This window comes from Cherax quadricarinatus, unplaced genomic scaffold (genome assembly GCF_038502225.1).
Source record: "Cherax quadricarinatus isolate ZL_2023a unplaced genomic scaffold, ASM3850222v1 Contig32, whole genome shotgun sequence".
Lineage (NCBI taxonomy): Eukaryota > Metazoa > Arthropoda > Malacostraca > Decapoda > Parastacidae > Cherax > Cherax quadricarinatus.
The window spans coordinates 322,102-339,041 of record NW_027195058.1 but is presented as its reverse complement, the minus strand read 5'-3'; the positions used below and the strand labels follow the sequence as shown (position 1 = coordinate 339,041).

The following is a 16,940-nucleotide window of genomic DNA, read 5'->3' as shown; positions in this document are numbered from 1 at the left end:
GCAACCTCAACTAGGTGAGTACAGCCCTCTGGGTTTTCTTCTATTTTCTTACTAGTTCTTGTTCTTGTTTTTTTCCTCTTATCTCCATGGGGAAGTGGAGCAGAATTCTTCCTCTGTAAGCCATGCGTGTCTTAAGAGGCGACTAAAATGCCAGGAGCATGGGGTTAGTAACCCCTTCTCCTGTATATATTGCTAAATGTACAAGAAGAAACTTTCATTTTTTCCTTTTGGGTCACCCCGCCTCGGTGGGATACGGCTGATGTGTTGAAAGAAAGAAAACATGCAGGATTTCAGGTACATCTTGCTACTTTTACTTACACTTAGGTCACACTACACATGCATGTACAAGCACATATACATACACACCCCTCTGGGTTTCCTTCTATTTTCTTACTAGTTCTTGTTTATTTCCTTTTATCCCCATGGGGAAGTGGAACAGAATTCTTCCTCCGTAAGCCATGCATGTAAGAGGAGACTAACATGCCAGGAGCAAGGAGCTAGTAACCCCTTCTCCTGTATACATTACTAAAGTTAAAAAGAGAAACTTTTGTTTTTCTTTTTGGGCCACCCTGCTTTGGTGGGATAAGGCCAGTTTGTTGAAAGAAGATACAGCTAACAGATATTTTAGTAAAGTTATTTGTAGGATGTTTGTGTTAAAGGCAGACATCCCTTAATAAAAAACCACAACTACTGCTAATAAACATCTGGGAACTTGGTACTAATATAAATGCATTTAATGTAACAAAACTAATCCTACGAGATATGTGAAAACCAAAAAGACAATATTGTAGGTTTTTTTTTTTTTAACAAGTCGGCCATCTCCCACTGAGGCAGGGTGACCCAAAAAGAAAGAAAATCCCCAAAAAGAAAATACTTTCATCATCATTCAACACTTTCACCTCACTCACACATAATCACTGTTTTTGCAGAAGTTCTCAGAACACAACAGCTTAGAAGCATATATGTACGTATAAAGATACACAACATATCCCTCCAAACTGCCAATATCCCAAACCCCTCCTTTAGAGTGCAGGCATTGTACTTCCCATTTCCAGGACTCAAGTCTGGCTATATAAAAATAACCGGGACTTCTTACTCCTTCTTTAGCTCTAACTCTATTTGAAACTCCTGACCTAATCCCATTTATTCCTCTCCACTGAAACTCTCCTACCCCCTTCAGCTTTGTTTCACTTAAAGCCAGGACATCCAGCTTCTTCTCATTCATAACATCCACAATCATCTCTTTCTTATCATTTGCACAACATCCATGCACATTCAGACTTCCCACTTTGACAATTTTCTTCTTATTCTTTTTAGTAATTATTACAGGAAAAGGGGTTACTAGCCCATTGTTCCCGGCATTTTAGTTCACTTTTACAACACGCATGGCTTACGGAGGAAAGATTCTTATTCCACTTCCCCATGGATATAAAAGGAAAAGTAATAAGACCAAGAACTATTAAGATAAAATCAAAGAAAACTCAGATGAGTGTGTATAAATAAACATGTACATGTATGTGTAATGTGACCTAAGTGTAAGTAAAAGTAGCAAGACGTACCTGTAATCTTGCATTATATTGTAGATATAGTGTTTTTAAAAGTCATGATGGCACAAAGTGTATGAGCCCATAGCTAGTGATATAGAGCTACAAAGTCACACCCTACCCGGCTCAATGACCAGCTTCCCTCAACAATTTCTTTTTTCTGGGGGGAGGAGGATGCTGAAAGCCCAGTGCTAATATATTTGGGAAGGATTTAGCTTTAAAAATGCTAAAAAGTAGCCTAATTTTTCCAAGAATATTAAATCCACAGATTTCATTTTTTCAAGAATATACCCTACACTTCCTGTGAGCCTGCTGTATGCAAAAGAATGTAATATATGGAAGTTTAAATGCACCATTCTAATACATGGCAAAATAAAACAAGCAGATACATCAATATTTTGAAACAAGAAAGGCATATAAACCTGGAGATTTTTTATCTGGTGTCTTTGAATCAGTGACAACTCTCCTCTCCTGTCTTTCTCTTCTCTCATCCTCTGTCTCCTGCCCACCAGATTCACCTTCTGGAGAACCACGCTGTAAACATAAAAATATAATAACTACAAACTTCAAAACAATGATAATATGATCCAACACTTACCCTGCAGTGAACTGTTAATATGGAATCAGAAGTACTAGATTTATATCACTGAGATGAAAATTAAGAAGTTAACGACTTTCATGTTGCTAGGATAATTGATTCAAACGTAGATGTTATGGAACTTCAGGAGGATTTAAACAAACTCTATTCTTGGTCAGAAAAGTGGCAGATGCAGTTCAATGTAGATAAATGCAAGGTTCTGAAGCTCGGGAGTGTCCATAACCCTAGCACTTATAAGTTAAATGATGTAGAACTTAGCCATACAGATTGCGAAAAGGACTTGGGGGTTATGGTGAGCAGCAACCTTAAACCAAGACAGCAATGCCTAAGCGTATGTAATAAGGCAAATAGATTACTGGGATTTATATCAAGAACTGAAAGCAACAGAAGTCCAGAGGTCATACTGCAGCTTTATACATCATTAGTAAGGCCTCACCTAGATTATGCAGCTCAATTCTGGTCTCCATATTACAGAATGGACATAAATTTGTTAGAAAACATTCAGTGTAGGATGACTAAATTAATACATAGCATTAGAAATCTTCCTTATGAAGAAAGATTGAAGACTCTTAAGTTACATTCACTTGTTAGACGAAGAATGAGGGGAGACCTGATCGAAGTGTATAAGTGGAAGATAGGTATTAATAAAGGGGATATTAATAAGGTCTTGAGGATATCTCTCCAAGAGAGAACCCGCAGTAATGGATTTAAATTAGATAAGTTTAGATTTAGAAAGGACATAGGAAAGTATTGGTTTGGAAATAGGGTAGTTGATGAGTGGAACAGTCTACCTAGTTGGGGTATTGAGGCTAGGACTTTGGGTAGTTTCAAATTTAGGTTGGATAAGTACATGAGTGGGAGGGGTTGGATTTGAGTGGGACTTGCACATCAGAGCTTATTTCTTGGGTAGCATTGAAAATCGGGTTGGGCAAATGTTTTTTTAGTGGGATGAATTGTAAAGGACCTGCCTAGTATGGTCCAACAGGCCTGCTGCAGTGATCCTCCTTTCTTATGTTCTTATGTTCTTATAATTCTTGAGGATGTTATGTTTTTGGTATTATAAACTGACCTGATGCCTTAAAATACAACTAAGGCTGTGAATGCAGAATTATACTAAATGCAACTGACATTGCCTGATGCCTTAACATATTTGAGAGATTGTGTTTATTGAGTGATACAAGTGGCAACTGTAAAAAGAGCAGTTCAGACTGCAGTACACTCAACACAATTTGCTGTTCTCACCATATGGTGAGGTTCTCGTATCATTTTATGCAAGTTGTGTTTGTGTTCATATGTTGTTACTTATAATAATGAAAACTGAGAATGGTATGGCAATGCAGTACAGGACTTACTAATGCAACCTTTGCTGATGTAACAGAAGACTGAAGATCCGAGATAAGGTGAATTGGAGAATTTTTTTAGAGGATGTTTTGTTATTATTATCAAAACTGATTCCACCATATTGTGTAGTTATGTTGATCTATATGATTTAAACAATATGGAAAATAAAATTAACACATTAGCCAAAGAAAGAAATATTAGCCCTCACTTAATTTTGTAGCTGCCATTTTAGAAGTGCACAGACATCAAAAAGATTACTTAAATCAGATAACTGGTTAGGTGATATTTAGTACCTGGCTTTCACAGACTTCAATCTTGTCAAGTTGAGAGATAGTAGTAGAGATGGCTGCTGACACATCTCTATCATTCTCATTCACAAGTAAGCTGCCCACTACAGTTTCCAGCTCCTGTAATATATATTAAAGTTTCATTACAATACCTGTACTATACAACAAATACAATTTAAAAGTGAAAAGTGCAAAGCACAAGGTAACAAAGCCTTTTTCTAATTTCATACTGGTTAACTTTATCATGGAAAGATTTTTTCTATATGATTATAATGCTTTACCACACAATTTCTTTGTTGAATTTTAGTGCATATACAACTTAAGTTGGATTTCCTCTACTGTAGCCAGTTCCACAGACACATAAATAAGCATATACTGTACAATGAGTATGAACTCTGATGAAGAAGCTTGCACACATGGCTTATGTGACGTAAATGCTAATGTGGGAGAGACTTGTAAAGGGATCAGAAGGCAAGTTTGGAGTGCCAGAGAAACAGTAAAGAAGATGAGGAGCCTGTCATGAATTATGTGCAGAAAGAGGCTTGAAAATAGGAAAGGCTTATTTTAAGAAAAAGAGAAGATAATATGTTTATGAGATATGATATACTGCACAAAAATACAGTTTGCTTGACTCAGTATCAGTGGTCATGCATGTACCAGTGATCCTGCATTTACATCTCATGAGTTGCAACACAACACTGTACATTTGAAGCATAATACTGTACATGTACATTACTACTACATGTACTACTATTAATAATAATAATAATAATAATAATAATAATCCTAGGTAGTAGGTTGGTAGACAGCAACCGCCCAGGGAGGTACTACCGTCCTGCCAAGTGAGTGTAAAACGAAAGCCTGTAATTGTTTTACATGATGGTAGGATTGCTGGTGTCCATTTTTCTGTCTCGTAAACATGCAAGATTTCAGGTATGTCTTGCTACTTCTTCTTACACTTAGGTCACACTACACATACATGTACAAGCATATATATATATATATATATATATATATATATATATATATATATATATATATATGTACACACCCCTCTGGGTTTTCTTCTGTTTTCTTACTAGTTCTTCTTCATGTTTATTTCCTGTTCTCTCCATGGGGAAGTGGAACAGAATTCTTCCTCCGTAAGCCATGCGTGTTGTAAGAGGCGACTAAAATGCCGGGAGCAAGGGGCTAGTAACCTCTTCTCCTGTATATATTACTAAATGTAAAAGGAGAAACTTTCGTTTTTCCTTTTGGGCCACCCTGCCTTGGTGGGATACGGCCGATGTGTTGAAAGAAAGAAAGATATATATATATATATATATGTATATATATATTTATATATACATTTATATATATATATATATATATATATATATTTTTTTATTATCACACTGGCCGATTCCCACCAAGGCAGGGTGGCCCGAAAAAGAAAAACTTTCACCATCATTCACTCCATCACTGTCTTGCCAGAAGGGTGCTTTACACTACAGTTTTTAAACTGCAACATTAACACCCCTCCTTCAGAGTGCAGGCACTGTACTTCCCATCTCCAGGACTCAAGTCCGGTCTGCCGGTTTCCCTGAATCCCTTCATAAATGTTACTTTGCTCACACTCCAACAGCACGTCAAGTATTAAAAACCATTTGTCTCCATTCACTCCTATCAAACACGCTCACGCATGCCTGCTGGAAGTCCAAGCCCCTCGCACACAAAACCTCCTTTACCCCCTCCCTCCAACCCTTCCTAGGCCGACCCCTACCCCGCCTTCCTTCCACTACAGACTGATACACTCTTGAAGTTATTCTGTTTCGCTCCATTCTCTCTACATGTCCGAACCACCTCAACAACCCTTCCTCAGCCCTCTGGACAACAGTTTTGGTAATCCCGCACCTCCTCCTAACTTCCAAATTACGAATTCTCTGCATTATATTCACACCACACATTGCCCTCAGACATGACATCTCCACTGCCTCCAGCCTTCTCCTCGCTGCAACATTCATCACCCATGCTTCACACCCATATAAGAGCGTTGGTAAAACTATACTCTCATACATTCCCCTCTTTGCCTCCAAGGACAAAGTTCTCTGTCTCCACAGACTCCTAAGTGCACCACTCACTCTTTTTCCCTCATCAATTCTATGATTCACCTCATCTTTCATAGACCCATCCGCTGACACGTCCACTCCCAAATATCTGAATACGTTCACCTCCTCCATACTCTCTCCCTCCAATCTGATATTCAATCTTTCATCACCTAATCTTTTTGTTATCCTCATAACCTTACTCTTTCCTATATTCACCTTTAATTTTCTTCTTTTGCACACCCTACCAAATTCATCCACCAATCTCTGCAGCTTCTCTTCAGAATCTCCCAAGAGCACAGTGTCATCAGCAAAGAGCAGCTGTGACAACTCCCACCCTGTGTGTGATTCTTTATCTTTTAACTCCACGCCTCTTGCCAAGACCCTCGCATTTACTTCTCTTACAACCCCATCTATAAATATATTAAACAACCACGGTGACATCACACATCCTTGTCTAAGGCCTACTTTTACTGGGAAAAAATTTCCCTCTTTTCTACATACTCTAACTTGAGCCTCACTATCCTCGTAAAAACTCTTCACTGCTTTCAGTAACCTACCTCCTACACCATACACTTGCAACATCTGCCACATTGCCCCCCTATCCACCCTGTCATACGCCTTTTCCAAATCCATAAATGCCACAAAGACCTCTTTAGCCTTATCTAAATACTGTTCACTTATATGTTTCACTGTAAACACCTGGTCCACACACCCCCTACCTTTCCTAAAGCCTCCTTGTTCATCTGCTATCCTATTCTCCGTCTTACTCTTAATTCTTTCAATTATAACTCTACCATACACTTTACCAGGTACACTCAACAGACTTATCCCCCTATAATTTTTGCACTCTCTTTTATCCCCTTTGCCTTTATACAAAGGAACTATACATGCTCTCTGCCAATCCCTAGGTACCTTACCCTCTTCCATACATTTATTAAATAATTGCACCAACCACTCCAAAACTATATCCCCACCTGCTTTTAACATTTCTATCTTTATCCCATCAATATATGTACACACCCCTCTGGGTTTTCTTCTATTTTCTTACTAGTTCTTCTTCATGTTTATTTCCTGTTCTCTCCATGGGGAAGTGGAACAGAATTCTTCCTCCGTAAGCCATGCGTGTTGTAAGAGGCGACTAAAATGCCGGGAGCAAGGGGCTAGTAACCCCCTTCTCCTGTATATATTACTAAATGTAAAAGGAGAAGCTTTCATTTTTCCTTTTGGGCCACCCCGCCTCGGTGGGATACAGCCGGTATGTGGAAAGAAATAATAATAATAATAATATAGGAGGGTGGGGGCAGGAGGAAAGAGGAGTGATTGGTGGAATGATGAAGTAAAGGGTGTGATAAAAGAGAAAAAGGTAGCTTATGAGAGGTTTTTACAAAGCAGAAGTGTTATAAGGAGAGCAGAGTATATGGAGAGTAAAAGAAAGGTAAAGAGAGTAGTGAGAGAGTGCAAAAGGAGAGCAGATGATAGAGTGGGAGAGGCACTGTCAAGAAATTTTAATGAAAATAAGAAAAAATTTTGGAGTGAGTTCAACAAGTTAAGAAAGCCTAGGGAAAGTATGGATTTGTCAGTTAAAAACAGAGTAGGGGTGTTAGTAGATGGGGAGATAGAGGTATTAGTTAGATGGCAAGAATATTTTGAGGAACTTTTAAATGTTAAGGAAGAAAGAGAGGCAGTAATTTCATGCACTGGTCAGGGAGGTATACCATCTTTTAGGAGTGAAGAAGAGCAGAATGTAAGTGTGGGGGAGGTACATGAGGCATTACGTAGAATGAAAGGGGGTAAAGCAGCTGGAACTGATGGGATCATGACAGAAATGTTAAAAGATGAGGGGGGAATTAGTGCTGGAGTGGTTGGTACTTTTGTTTAATAAATGTATGAAAGAGGGGAAGGTACCTAGGGATTGGCAGAGGGCATGTATAGTCCCTTTATATACAGGGAAAGGGGACAAAATAGACTGTAAAAATTATAGAGGAATAAGTTTATTGAGTATACCAGGAAAAGTGTACGGTAGGGTTATAATTGAAAGAATTAGAGGTAAGACAGAATGTAGGATTGCGGATGAGCAAGGAGGTTTCAGAGTGGGTAGGGGATGTGTAGATCAAGTGTTTACATTGAAGCATATATGTGAACAGTACTTAGATAAAGGTAGGAAAGTTTTTATTGCATTTATGGATTTAGAAAAGGCATATGATAGAGTGGATAGAGGAGCAATGTGGCAGATGTTGCAAGTTTATGGAATAGGTGGTAAGTTATTAAATGCTGTAAAGAGTTTTTATGAGGATAGTGAGGCTCAGGTTAGGGTGTGTAGAAGAGAGGGAGACTACTTCCCGGTAAAAGTAGGTCTTAGACAGGGATGTGTAATGTCACCATAGTTGTTTAATATATTTATAGATGGGGTTGTAAAAGAAGTAAATGCTAGGGTGTTTGGGAGAGGGGTGGGATTAAATTATGGGGAATCAAATTCAAAATGGGAATTGACACAGTTACTTTTTGCTGATGATACTGTGCTTATGGGAGATTCTAAAGAAAAATTGCAAAGGTTAGTGGATGAGTTTGGGAATGTGTGTAAAGGTAGAAAGTTGAAAGTGAACATAGAAAAGAGTAAGGTGATGAGGGTGTCAAATGATTTAGATAAAGAAAAATTGGATATCAAATTGGGGAGGAGGAGTATGGAAGAAGTGAATGTTTTCAGATACTTGGGAGTTGACGTGTCGGCGGATGGATTTATGAAGGATGAGGTTAATCATAGAATTGATGAGGGAAAAAAGGTGAGTGGTGCATTGAGGTATATGTGGAGTCAAGAAATGTTATCTACGGAGGCAAAGAAGGGAATGTATGAAAGTATAGTAGTACCAACACTCTTATATGGGTGTGAAGCTTGGGTGGAAAATGCAACAGCGAGGAGATGGTTGGAGGCAGTGGAGATGTCCTGTCTAAGGGCAATGTGTGGTGTAAATATTATGCAGAAAATTCAGAGTGTGGAAATTAGGAAAAGGTGTGGAGTTAATAAAAGTATTAGTCAGAGGGCAGAAGAGGGGTTGTTGAGGTGGTTTGGTCATTTAGAGAGAATGGATCAAAGTAGAATGACATGGAAAGCACATAAATCTATACTGGAAGGAAGGCGAGGTAGGGGTCGTCCTCGAAAGGGTTGGAGAGAGGGGGTAAAGGAGGTTTTGTGGGCAAGGGGCTTGGACTTCCAGCAAGCGTGCGTGAGCGTGTTAGATAGGAGTGAATGGAGACGAATGGTACTTGGGACCTGACGATCTGTTGGAGTGTGAGCAGGGTAATGTAATAATAATAGTTATGATAATAATATACAGTATGTTAGATGAGGACAATTTAGATGCAGATAAAGAAAGATACAGATGATGGAATGAAAAATTATGTAATTCCTTTTACAGAGATTCAGACAACACAAGTTAAAAATACAAGAGATACAGTATAAGGAGCATCTAACCTGCAGCCTGCCTTTATCCTCAGGCATTGAAATTGTGGCTTTCATCTGAGGAAGTAGCATCACCAGCTTCAATCGAATGTTGGGAACTCGATCATCTGTAAGACATAATGAGTTATTTCATCCATTTGGGTATTGCCTGGCTATTTTGAGCTCTCTTACTGTATTTTATGAATACTGTGAGTCATCCAGCACAAGGCATAGTGGAAGAAAGCATAAAAAGGACAATACAGTGACTGGAACAATACACAAATAACCCACACATAGGAGAGAGAAAAGTTTATGACGACTTTTGATCCATCTTGGACCGAAACATTGTCATGAGCTTTTCTCTGTCCTATGTGTGGGTTATTGTAGTGGAAGTTTGATTCTCCATCTGCTGACTACTGTCTGGTCTCAGATCAGTCAGGTGATGTATAAGATATACTAGAAAGCTACGACATATTAGTCGCAACAAATTATTGCAAATTTTGTATTTCTTCCACCAAAAAAAAAATTCTTGTAAATTTTATATTTCTCCCACAAATCATTACCCTGCACAACTATTCCATTCCATTATTTATTTTAAGTATACAGGTCTCTATTTCTAAGACTCGCATACCATGAGTTCAAACCCACTTATTCCGGGATTTGTTTACAATAATGTTGTTGTGATTTCGTAGTTTAGTAACTAAGTCTGAGACTTGATGGGTGCTTACCAATAAATGAGAGAGACTGAGATACAAAATGATGTGAAAATCATCAGAGGCTTCACAACTGGAATGAGTACGCTAAATTATTGAAGAAATAGTATATCTATTAGAAAACAAACATGATATCACTAGCTTTAGTAATTTTACCTTCAAATGTGTATGTATATTAAAGTTACGGTAGTTTGATTTTAGTTGTGCACCGCAGCTGTTTGCCAAAGCACATAAGAAAATGAAGTTATTTCACTATAAGGATAACTGACTTGTAACTGACCTGCTCTGGTAAATTCTTCAAGTTGTGAAACTGAATTTTCATTATGATCAACATTCTTTAAATGTGCAAAAAGATGAATGTAGTATTCATTACCCAGAACACAACCTTTGAAACTCCAATTGATACTACTCAACCCAACTTCTTTTACACTATGACATTCCTACTGTTTACACTGTAATATTCCATTATACTTTCTCAAATTTGTAAATTAGCTGCCTGCGTGGTAAGATACTTGGCACAACTTTTAGTTATAAGAGAAGTGAAGTGCCGGTATTGCTCTGTCTACAGTACTGAGCTTATCATTATGACTGTTTAAAGTTTCCAGAAGTTGTATGTACTACCTCTTCCTGAAGATAAATTGCTTATATATAATTATCTTATCCTACTGGTAAAGTAATTTACTCACTGTGTAGAGATAGTAGTGGCCTGAAGAAATTAGACTTGAAGAAAGCCTTGGAGAACATTTCAAGAACCATCGTAGCAACACTCAGAAACAGCATGCGCTTGTGGCAACTGTTTCCTTCACAAAATTCTGCAAATTAGGGAAAATCTTTATGGTAGGGTTTAATTTTTCTGCAAATTAGAGAAAATCTTTATGGTAGGGTTTAATTTTTCTGTGCTATAAGCATTGACTAGATTAACATACATCCTCTGGTCTAAAGAAAACGCATTCCTTTATGCTTCGTAATACAGTACTGTACTTCTCTTTTATTAATTACCCATTAACTACTCATGTAACTAGTATCTGCCTCTTAAGAAATTCAAAAGTCATCTAAGGACAAATAGCTGTACTTTCTAAGCATCACAAGTAAATGCTGTAGGGTTTACCTGTCATAATGACAATACACAAAAGAGCTCAGATGTTCATTACTGACAATGCACCCATTACTTGAATCTGGAAACTAGATGATAGTCTGGTCTGTCTTGGACAATTATGAAATCATGAGTGAGAGAGAAAAGAAAAGCATTAAAGCAAGTTAGGTTATTGAGAGGTGAGAAGATAGCCAAGGCTATGTCAAGCTATGTGATTTCTGATGCATAAGGCATTTAACAATGTGCTGGAAGAGGCCAGAATATAAAAAAAGAATAATTTACAATTTGTGGGTTAGTTGTGAATTGTTCCTGCCACAGTATGGTGAATTTCATTGTTCATTATGATGAAATGTTCTCAACTGGTATGTTCTGTTCTAACCTACTAGCATTAAAGATCCCCACTGACAGTGACAGGTCATATAAATATAAATTCTTTAAAAAACATGCATTTAGAGTGAACATGAAAACACACCTGACACAAGAGTATTACTGATATGGTCTCTCTGCTCTGATGTGTTCATATGTCGCAAGTACACCAGCAGGGTTCTGGCTGCAGCAAGCCGACATGGTATTGGCCGCTAAAGATTTCAAGAAAAAATTTATAATAATAATAATGGAAATAAATGGTATAAAATACCAACACAATGGAAAAATAAACACATATGCAGTATAATGTGATCCTTTATTGACTACGTTTCACCCACACAGTGGGCTTTTTCAAGTCACAAACAGAACTACCTGGGGTGGAAGGAACGCAAGTATTTATAGTCAGGTTCAGAATGCTGAGGTCAGGTGGAAAATGCTGCATCTGATGATGTACCGAGTGGGGTTATAGAGTCTAAAATCTTGGGTAGCTTGGAAAGGAGATTGGATAAGTTTGTGAGCAGACCTTCTACAGTGTTCTTATGTGGGATAGCGATGAAGAAGTTGCCAAGAAACTTCTTCAGTGTTCTTATGTGGGATAGCGATGAAGAAGTTGCCAAGAAACTTCTTCATCGCTATCCCACATAAGAACACTGTAGAAGGTCTGCTCACAAACTTATCCAATCTCCTTTCCAAGCTACCCAAGATTTTAGACTCTATAACCCCACTCGGTACATCATCAGATGCAGCATTCTCCACCTGACCTCAGCATTCTGAACCTGACTATAAATACTCGCGTTCCTTCCACCCCAGGTAGTTCTGTTTGTGACTTGAAAAAGCCCACTGTGTGGGTGAAACGTAGTCAATAAAGGATCACATTATACTGCATATGTGTTTATTTGTCCATAATAATAATAATAATAATAATAATAATAATTACAATTTTTCTTAATGCTGAATTACAAATATTACTCTTTTTCTCAGTTAGTTTTTAAAAAATACAGAACATTCATACTTTGTGAAATGTCATTTTTAATGTATATATAGAGACTATCCAAGAACTATATCTTCAATTATTATAGTTCTTCATTTGAAACATGTCTCAGTATAATTATAATTGTAATGAATTACCTAAACTGCATTGACTTAAATTATAAACTAAGCCTAGATATACATAGTATGTAGCCTTATAATTAGATTGTCCAAATTCCATTTGCATGATCAGTGGCTTTCTTCTAAGCCTTATATTGTACCAAATTATATCTGTATTATAATAAGATCAAATTCAAAACATAATTATTTTGTTATGATACTTACAGCAGTTTGCATCCTAACAAACATGAGAGGAACAAGCTGAGTGAAGATGAGATCTGGTGGAAGACAGGGAGCGAGGGCAGCTGCTTGCGTCAAGGTTTCAGCATGAACCCGCCACATACTGGTTATGCTCACAGTCTCCTCCCCTTGCTTGATAGCTCCTACCAGCTCCAGAAGATCTCCCCTCTGCTCAGCCAGAGAGGAATTATTAGGAATTACAACTAAAATGTCCTAATTTTTGAGCAAAAATGACAAAGAATTGTCTCTATATGTATTCTGTATTACTTTTTAACTTCTGTTATGAAACAAGGAGCATAAAACGTAATAAAGAAAGGAAACGAAAAACTTATCTCATGTTCCAGCACACTTTTCTATCATAAATTCTGTGATCACAAAGGAAGTCTCCATTAATACTATAAAAGAAAAACAGAAGAAAGGTGATGGCATGAAATACCAGCATGATAGTAATTAGAAATACATACATATGCAGTTTTATGGAATCCTTTAATGACAATATTTTTGCCCACTATGTGAGTAAAACATTGTCAATAAAGAATTCCACATAATTGCATTTGTCTCCTTATCATCAGATTCCTATATTAGCAATTTTAAATTACTTGATTTTGGAAGTTATAAAAGAACAGTGTAAATCACAAGTAAATTATTTGGCAGACACTATGTAAAAATATGAAAAGCAAAAGTAAAACCTATTTAAAATTTAATTTAATACATTTAAAACAGAATTTTAACAATATGAAAGATTGCTACCAAACTAGTAATCTGCCCAACATTTTTAATATCAAAACACATACTGTATTTTATCCAAGAAGAGATGGATGATGGTTCAGTAGAAAATACATCACAAAAGCTGAACCCTGAATAATAAGAAAATTCAGTTTTCTCAAATTTACATAAAAAAGACAAACAGTAAAAAACAAATATGTATACTAAAAAAATAAATGCCACATACAGTATATTGTATATATGAATGAAACAAACTAATAGGAAGAAGCAGGTGGGCAGTAATGGTGGTTGTGGTGGAGAGAGATGAGATTATCTTCCATGATCGTAGCAATAATGGACAATTCTGTAACCAACAGTCTGTGTTACCAAATCAACTGACTTAGCAGGGTTTGTCCCATATTTAAGAAGTCCATTAAATTGAGGATTTACTGTATTTCTGAATGTTCTAGTCCAGTCTTTTTACTACATTCCCCCAGTGTCTGACAGAGAATTATCTGTCCAAATTCTTTATAGTCAAGGAAATGATACCAACAAGAACATTAAATTCTTGATGCTATAATATCTTGTACTTTGACAAGGGCATGTCAAAAAAAAAAATTAAATGGGCATTTTAATTAAAGTTTTACTTACAGGAGACTGTGGTGTAACTGCATTATGTCTGTGCATGGTGGTAATAATATGGGGGAGGTTGGGAGTTAATGCTGCCAGTATATCCAGGTTTTCTGAGCGTAACAACAGTAGAAGTCCCTCTTTCAGAAGACCCACCTCAGCACCAACCAATGTACACAGCTGACATGAAGCAAGAAAAATACTATGAAAGAGTAAGTCTTTCATTAGGTCACATTTCCTAATACAGTAATGATTTATTCATTTACAGATACCTGGAGAACGTTCTGAGGAACAATAACCCCAGGGCCCAGTCCGTAACCAGATAACCTGCATACAACAGCACAATTTTATATACAGTAATGTCTTATTTGAAATTAATAAATTATTTTAAGTTTGTGATGTTCAGCCATGTTTTGATTTAGGTATAGTTAAAAAAGGTAAAAAAATAAGCTTGGATTGCTTTTTTTTCACTAAACAATCATAGCTGAGAAAGCCAAGTCGACAAATTCAACTTAAAAATCATGACATAAATGCACACACACATGTGCATTTTTCATAAACTGGCCATACCACACCAAGGTGGGAGGATGACTCAAAGATATAAAACTCATTCACTGTTATTCATTACCAAGCTTCCAGTTACCTTGCCAAAAGTGCATGTACATTACAAGTCATATGATCCAAAGAACTGCAACTATTATTGTAGTGCTATTATTATTATTGTTATTTTATACAGTAATTTACAATCGGTTTTCTCAGCATAACTTATATTCAAACACATATTCATAATTATTTATCTTACTTCTTGATAGACCTTTTTTGAACAACAAGCTTCACAAATATTAATTATTAGTGTACAGTGGAACCTTGACTTACAAGTGTCCCAATGTACAAGTTTTTTGAGATATGAGCCGTCCCTGGGTTGATTTTTTGCTCTGAGTAATGAGCCAACATTTGAGTTACAAGCCAGCTCCCCCTGCTTCCCCATCAACGCAAAACCTGGACACCTCACTTGTTTATCTATGATTTCATGCTTTAATTCCATGGAAATCATCCACTTTCTCTTCTCAGCATTGTCCTTTACACTTACTTTCTTAGAACCCATGCTTAGAAAAATGAAATTTGGCCAAATGACTGTCAAAAATGTAAGCAAAGCATGAGAGAACTGCTCCCACAGCGAGGTAAACAGTGCACTGAGTTGGAGGCGTTCTTTATTATAATAATAATTATCATTATTAGTTATTATTATTATTATTATTATTATTATTATTAATTCAGGTAACTAGAGCACAGATCCAATTCCCTAGATCAAAAACTCCTCACCAGTCAAGGTTCCTTGATGCTGGTGAGGGACTCTTGATCTAAGGAATTGGATCTGTGCTCCAGTTACCTAACTTAATAATGATGATGATGATAATAATAATAATAATAATAATAATAATAATAATAATAATAATAATAATAATAATAATAATAACAATAATAATGTAATAAAAATGATAGAGCTTCAGATCCCAAAATACAGTGGACCCCCGCATAACGATGGCATCACATAGCGATTATTTCGCATACCGCTTACTTTAATTGCAAAAATTTTGCCTCGCATACCGCTTAAAAACCCGCTTACCGATTTTCGTCCGAGACGCTTCCAATGTGCGGCCTGAGCCACGCTCACATGTTCCGCCGGTGGCATTGTTTACCAGCCAGCCTCCGCAATAACATCCAAGCATACAATCGGAATATTTCGTATTATTACAGTGTTTTCGGTGCTGTTTCTGGAAAATAAGTGACCATGGGCCCCAAGAAAGCTTCTAGTGCCAACCCTGTGGTAAAAAGGGTGAGAATTAGTATGGAAATTAAGAAAGATTTTGAAGGGTTTGGGGCTAACCCTGAGAAGCCTATGCCAGTTGTGGAATCCATTGTGCCTACTTCAAAAATTAAGGAAATGTGTGCACAGTGGGTTGAACTGCAAACCTTTATGGATGAAAATCACCCTGACACAGCTGTTGCAAGCCGTGCTGGTGACTATTTCAATGACAATGTTGTGGCCCATTTTAGACAAATCGTAAAGGAACGGGAGGTACAGAGCTCTATGGACAGATTTGTTGTGCGACAGAGGTCCAGTGACTCTCAAGCTGGTCCTAGTGGCATTAAAAGAAGAAGGGAAGTAACCCCGGAAAAGGACTTGCTACCTCAAGTCCTAATGGAAGGGGATTCCCCTTCTAAACAGTAAGAAGATAATGCTCTCCCCTCCTCCCATCCCATCAATCATCACCAGATCTTCAATAAAAGTAAGTGTCATGTAAGTGTGCATGCCTTTTTCAGTTTGTGTGTATTAAAATTAACATTTCATGTGGTAAAAAAAATTTTTTTTCATACTTTTGGGTGTCTTGCACGGATTAATTTTATTTCCATTATTTCTTATGGGGAAAATTCATTCACATAACGATTATTTCGCATAACGATTACCCCTCTTGCACGGATTAAAATCGTTAACCGGGGGTCCACTGTAATAATAATAATAATAATAATAATCATACATAATTCGTACGTAATAATCATCCAGAATGCTGCCGCTAGTTGGCACAGCTGATGCCAAAACATCCGGTAAGCAGTACACATGTTTACATCACTGTGGGAGCAGTTCTCTCATGTTTGCTTGCACTTTTTTACAGTCCTTTGGCCAAATTTCTTTTTTCTAACCATGGATCCTAAGAAAATAAGTGCAAAGGACAGTGCTGAGAAGAAAAAGACAATGATTTTCATGGACTTAGCCAGGCAATACCAGCTTAGTACATCTACGATATGTAG

The 16,940-nt window shown here is 37.1% G+C and overlaps 1 protein-coding gene across 3 annotated transcripts in view; it reads right to left on the bottom strand.

The window, feature by feature from the left end:
• LOC128693421 (serine/threonine-protein phosphatase 4 regulatory subunit 4) overlaps positions 1–16,940 on the bottom strand; it is a 157,068-nt gene that overhangs the window by 12,487 nt on the left and 127,641 nt on the right. For all 3 annotated transcript variants that reach the window (XM_070079871.1, XM_070079873.1, XM_070079872.1), the window contains exons 10-16: positions 14,151–14,309; positions 12,780–12,962; positions 11,572–11,677; positions 10,693–10,818; positions 9,327–9,421; positions 3,777–3,890; positions 1,967–2,078 (exon numbers count right to left, since the gene is read on the bottom strand). In XM_070079871.1, the coding sequence (XP_069935972.1) occupies positions 1,967–2,078; positions 3,777–3,890; positions 9,327–9,421; positions 10,693–10,818; positions 11,572–11,677; positions 12,780–12,962; positions 14,151–14,309 (895 nt within the window). The remainder of the gene's footprint in view (positions 1–1,966; positions 2,079–3,776; positions 3,891–9,326; positions 9,422–10,692; positions 10,819–11,571; positions 11,678–12,779; positions 12,963–14,150; positions 14,310–16,940) is intronic.